The 6,054-nt window shown below is 38.2% G+C and overlaps 1 protein-coding gene across 1 annotated transcript; it reads right to left on the bottom strand.

The window, feature by feature from the left end:
* Positions 1-1,752: 1,752 nt before the first annotated feature.
* Positions 1,753-4,427, bottom strand: LOC122058274 (LEAF RUST 10 DISEASE-RESISTANCE LOCUS RECEPTOR-LIKE PROTEIN KINASE-like 2.1). The gene is made up of 3 exons (XM_042620888.1): positions 3,479-4,427; positions 3,279-3,359; positions 1,753-3,146 (listed from the first exon to the last, which is right to left on the bottom strand). Exons 1-3 carry the CDS (start codon positions 4,299-4,301, stop codon positions 1,879-1,881), a joined length of 2,172 nt encoding a protein of 723 aa, XP_042476822.1. The 5' UTR covers positions 4,302-4,427; the 3' UTR covers positions 1,753-1,878.
* Between the last annotated feature and the right edge of the window lie 1,627 nt (positions 4,428-6,054).

Genomic DNA, 6,054 nt, shown 5'->3' with positions numbered 1-6,054 from the left:
TGGGTTGTCTTATTTGACGTTGCCTGAGCTCGCATTTAGGTTTTCTCCATGCCTTTAGGATTTTTAGGGCCTGTTTGATAATATTTTAAGAAATGCGTTTATGTCGATGAAAACGAAACAAAAAACGTTTGATAAAACTATTTCGTTTCACTTGTTTTCAGAAATAGAAATAAAAATTTCTACCTATTTATGGTTCAAGAAACAACCCAGGCGAAGCAAACAAGTTCTACTTGTTTTGCCGTTTCTGGAAACGACTTGTGGCCATTCTTTTCGCTGTAGGTTACTATCGACTTCCAGAAACATAACTATCAAACACCTTCAATTTTGTTCCTATTTCTAGAAACGGAAATTTCTGTTTCTGCCGTTTCTTGAAACAGAAATGATAGAAACGTTATCAAACGGGCCCTTAGATGCCGTGACAACTGAACAACTATGTTTGCTTTGCTACTTTTGTTTTTTGGTAAATTATGTTTGCTTTGCTACCTTTTTTTTGTTACAGTGTTCTACAATGGTAGCAAATGGATTGACTTTTGGCCTGCTTGAACGATATGGCGATTATGCTCTTCATCATGTTTTTCGTTGCCATTATTAAATATAATACAAAGTAGAGGAACTATTAATCATGCATCTTCCAGCTCTCAGCTCTCAATAGCTTCCAGATTGTGTTTTCTTCTAACAATTCCCCGGTGTTCCCCATCTACATGGGGCGAATCAATCCTTCAATTCCCATTCGGCCTCAACCCAATGTGCCGTGGTCCATATGTGACCAGAGGAGAAGACTATTAAATGGTCATTATGAGCAGGTTTTGAATCGCTACGTACCTTAAAGGAGATTACACCACTCCTGCTTCTGTGTCTGTAGAGAATTTCTTGCTCAATTAAAAATTTGGTTCTTATCCTAAGATAACATTCGCTTCACATTGTTTCTGGGGAGCATTTAAAAAAAAAAAAATGTAATTCTAGATTACCATTCAAATAATACATACAAGCCATAGATAAGGATGATTTTTCTTTGTGATATTAATTTGAGCGAGTTAATTTTTAGTCATTAATGTCGTTTGTAAACTAAATGGGATTCATCAATAGCTCTAGTTTGTTATTAGAGTTATCCTTTGTAACCAAACACCCTCTATATCATGTGCGAGCCTACTAGAGCCATACATGAAACTCTGATTCCAAGCACAAGAAGCCCTACCCTCCATTTCTTCTTCTGAGCTAGAGAAGAAGAATAAGAAAGTAGAATATGATTTTGGTCTAATTCGCTTATTTTAGGAAGACCAAATGACCGACCTCCTAGTTGATATGTGAGGTGATGGATTTTAGTAGACTCGCACATATTATAAGAGGGTGTTTTGACTGCAATGGATAATTCTATAACAAACTAGAGCAATTGATGAGTGCAATGGGATCCCAACTTTCAAGTCTACAGACAACATTGATATAAACTTGCTCAAATATCACAAAACTAGAGCATCCTTATCTTTCTAGAATAACTTCTAACCAGTGATTGGGAACCACCTTTTTTTATTGTTTGTTTGTTTTTGTTTGGGCTTCTTACAGTTAACGAATACCTACAGATTTCCAGTAAATGGTCCCCACAAACAATGTGAAGTGATTCTCATATTAAAATAAAAAGCAAAACATTTTTTAAGACTTCACCAAAAGAAAAAAAGCTCAAAAATAGCAAAAAGACAATATATATACCCTTTTGATAAATGATCTACACCCCCCCCCCCCTCTTCTCTCTCAAAATTTCTTAGAAGGGATAACTAATGCACCTGAACATGTTACATATTCTGCTTTCTTCGTGTAAAAATGTACAAAATTACAGCCTCAGATGCAACAGTACTAGAAGAAGAAACCATAACTTTTTTCTATTCACCTGGCCAATCTAGGCCCAGATGCATCAATAGAAGAAGCAGAAGCAGAAGAAGCAGAAGCGGCAGCAGCACTTGAACTTTCTTCAGTTCCACTGCCCAACTCTGGCAAAACAGGCATCCCTCCGCTTCCCCAAGCAGGTGTTGTGAAGCCAATGCCCGGCTGGAATGGTGAGGGAGGAATCTGAATCTCCAAATTTCCCTCTAGCATCTCAATCACTCTCCTCATTGATGGTCGCCTAGATTGATGGAACTGAATGCACCATAAACCTACTAACTCCATTCTTCTTCCCATTTCCTCTTCTTCAATCCCCTCACACTCACGCCATTTTGAGCCACCATTGCTACCATCACTAGCATTCATTACATGGTGCTTATAAACCCATTCAGGGAAGTACATCTCACTTGATTTGCTAACATCACCCTTGAAATTCCTCCTCTTCCCCACCATTTCCAGTACTACCATCCCAAAGCTATAAACATCAGACTTATCAGTCACTGGACCACAACTCTTCCACCACGTTTCCGGTGCAGCATATCCTGGAGTCCCTGCCCCATGTGCAAGTGAGGCATGACTCATCTCCCTATTCAAAGCTTGTGCTAACCCAAAGTCTGCAACCTTGGGCTGGAATTTATCATCCAAGAGGATGTTATGAGGCTTAATGTCACAATGTAAGATCCTGATTCGACATTCTTCGTGAAGGTAAGCTATTCCCTTGGCTGTTCCAATTGCAATATCAACAAGTTGACTCCAACTTAACTTTTCCATGGCATCCTCATTTCTACCATGGATGTACTTGTCAAGCGATCCATTCTTCATGAACTCGTACACAAGGGCCTGTTTTGATTGCTCAAAGCTGTAGCCAAGAAGCCGGACTAGATAGTTGTGGTGGATTTTCCCAATGGTCAAGACCTCATTGAGGAATTGAACCTCACTGTGATCGGTCTCATCAATCAGTTTAACGGCAATGGGGAAACCATTGGGAAGTTCTCCTTTGAAAACGGATCCAAAGCCTCCCTGTCCTAGCTTGTGATTGAAATTGTTGGTGTATTTCTTGAGCTGTTTAAAAGAGAACCTGGTCGGCCTTCCTGATGTATAATTGAGCAAAAAGGTCTCTACAGAAGCAGGAGTAGTGTAATCTCCTTTAAGGTAGCGATTCAGAACCTGCTCATCTTGGCCATTTAAGAGTCTTCTCCTCTGCTTACGCCTTCGGTCTATGTAAACATAAAGTATAGATGCAATAGCCAATCCACCTCCCAGCCCAATACCTACCCACCAAAGAAAGCAAAAGAAAATCAAAATCTAAATTAACCCAAATTAATTAAAACTCCATGACGCAAATAGCATTTGAGTCTTTTACTAGTAGGAAATTCAGGCAACAGTACTTAAATATCTCTTACCTAAACCAATGATCAATTGCAGAATCCCATTCTTCTGCCGATGCTGGTAAGCCCCATCATCATCAAGTTTGATCAATTGCCCTGTTTTTGTGAAAAATACATAATCAAGAAGTAAAATAAAAGTGAATTAATGAGCAAATGAAAACAATTTAAGATTGATTGATATCATGATTTCAGTATAATAGAATTCATAAACTTACCATCGGAGCAATTGTGTGTGTGAACCGCATCACGACAGAAACAAACCTCGTGGCCTCTCCTCCTGTCTTGGTTAACATAGCCACACCTCCCATCGTCTTTCTGTGTGCATGAATTGCAGTTGTTATCCCACACAATTGTAAATCCTTGCTGAAGTTCCCTTCTAGGATTGGCGACCGCAGTTGCGTTGTTCAAGATCTTGACAGGTACCATAGCTTTATAAACTCTACAATTGGAAACTTGATCCAAGTAGCCGTCATAATAATAGCACAAGTTAGTAGTCTCACCGCATTCCAAACAAGGAGCTTTTGTTAGCTGCTTCAAGCTCTCAGTATCAGGTTCTTGAGAGCAATTGAAATAAGTGACAATCCGATCACGGTCGGAACTCAAATAGATAGCCCCTATAGTGAGCCACTTCATCGAATTGGAAGTTTGACCGGAGAAATCAGGGATTGGGCCACAACCCAGAAGGTTGACGTCGACGATGTTGACGGAGTTATTGGAGTAAACATCGTGGGTGAGGTTGTGGAGGAAATTGTATTGGAATCTGGGGTTCTCGTCGTCGGTGAGAAAGAGAGTGTTGTTGTTGTTGCAGTGAGTGGTTACATATGCAGCACGGCACAATGGGTCGAGGCCGAAAGGGAATTGAAGGATTGATGCGCTGCCGCATGTGGAGGGAGAGCACTGGGCATAGTACGAGGAGATAGAAATGTTGTTAGACGATAAAACAATCTGGTTATTATTGAGAGCAAAGAGGAAGATGATGGGGAAGAGCAGGAAGAAGCGGTGGCGGTGCTGGTGCTGATTCTTCTTGGGTATCTCCATATCTTCTCATCTCCTGGTGTCCAAAGACAGATCAGATCAGATCAGATCAGTCCTAATGGAGCTACAGACTACTTATTAATGGCTCCGCCACCCACCCGCACCCTCCTGTATCTTAGTGGCAAGTAGCAACTCCAGATAACGACGAGGTCCTACGCATTCGTATTGGTTTTTTGGGTCAGGGGCGATGGCCTTCACTTACATAGGTCAAAGTCAAGCCACCGTTTACCAAAAAATTAAATAAAGTCGACCCACCAATAATACGCTATTTGGAATTTGCAACGTCGGCGAGGTTCGGGTCTTGGCATCTTTTCAAGAGTCGGGAATCGAATCGGTGATTTCAATTCCATTTATTAATGCAATAAATTTAATATGAGTTCATGAATTTATAAATTAGTATGATGATACAATTTAATGAGGAAAGATATTGTATATTTTTAATATATAAAATTAAAGAATAGATAATTCCAATTTTTCTTTTAAGAATTCTATACAGAAGAAGTGAGTGTAATTGTTGAAACAAAGTCCAGACAAATACGGATGTTTCCAACAAGCCACGGAACTTCGATCAATCTCTCTTTCTCTTTCTCTTTCTCTTTCGGTAATGGAGAAAAATTTCAATTTAAAACTAGATTTATTAGGACCTTAAAAGGACATGCTAACCAACCCCTTTATATGAATCTCTTTTAGAGTCATCCCTATGAACTAGAAGCAAAAAAGAAGAATTTGAAGATTTGGATGTTTCATTTGCATGTTAAAAATACTATAGTTTCAAGTATCGGTTATATCGATCATATCATATTGGTATTGGTTGAGATTGATTATTGATCCTTGATCAATCCGGATCAATTATCTATATCATTTCAAGGATAAAATAGTAAAAAAAAAAAAAAAAAAATACTTTTTCTAAAAAAATAAGAGGTAAAAAAGTATCGATCCACTCCAATATCAATCTAGATCGACAGAAACCAATACTAATACCGATACCCAGAACTAAATCCATGGTGGTGATTCGATAAATTTAGGAAAATCAAATAACGGACCTCCTGTTGATATGTGAACTGATGACTCAATAATTGAGTCTTAACAAAAATATAATGGTCATGACGTAAGTCAAATATTTAATATTTTTTATATATGTTTATAATGCACATATACATATACGCATGGTTTAAAGTATCTCCGATACCTATACGATACCTTCCGATACGTATCTTAAATTTAGCCGATCGATACGATACACACCGATACGATACATAAAATTTTTAAAATCCTTTTGTATCGATATATATCCTATGATACATATCGATATGCACCAATAAACTATCGATACATATTGATACTCTATGAAAAATATAAAATCAATGTGAAATATACGTTTCAGTATGTATCAGTACGTATCGGTGAGTGTTTGTATGTATCGATCGGTACGTATCGATGAGTATTAGTACGTATCGGTGAGTATCGGTATGTATCGATCAATACGTATCGGTGAGTATCGGTATGTACCGATATAGTGCGCTACGGTCATATAGTGGCCAAGATGAGTATTTTTTTCAGAAAACAAGAATTTTTGAGGGGTTTTTGTTCCAAAGTTGCTGCCAGTCATATTTCTCTCTAACTAAAGTGGAAATCAAGGTTGGGAACAAGAATTTTACATTTATGGGACAACTACAAACCTTGAATTCTTAGTGCGATACCCTCAATTTAGTGTTTATGCATAATACATGTTATCAATAGTTTTTTTTAACAATTT

The sequence above is a fragment of the Macadamia integrifolia genome, chromosome 2 (assembly GCF_013358625.1).
Source record: "Macadamia integrifolia cultivar HAES 741 chromosome 2, SCU_Mint_v3, whole genome shotgun sequence".
Lineage (NCBI taxonomy): Eukaryota > Viridiplantae > Streptophyta > Magnoliopsida > Proteales > Proteaceae > Macadamia > Macadamia integrifolia.
Note: the sequence above shows the minus strand (reverse complement) of the source record. Positions and strands in the feature narration are given on the sequence as shown.

Coding starts and splice junctions, on each gene's coding strand:
- LOC122058274 (XM_042620888.1), bottom strand. CDS start 4,301: ATGGAGATACCCAAGAAGAATCAGCACCAGCACCGCCACCGCTTCTTC. Junction 3,360..3,478: donor CACACACAATTGCTCCGATG/GTAAGTTTATGA, acceptor TCACAAAAACAG/GGCAATTGATCAAACTTGAT. Junction 3,147..3,278: donor GCAATTGATCATTGGTTTAG/GTAAGAGATATT, acceptor TTTGGTGGGTAG/GTATTGGGCTGGGAGGTGGA.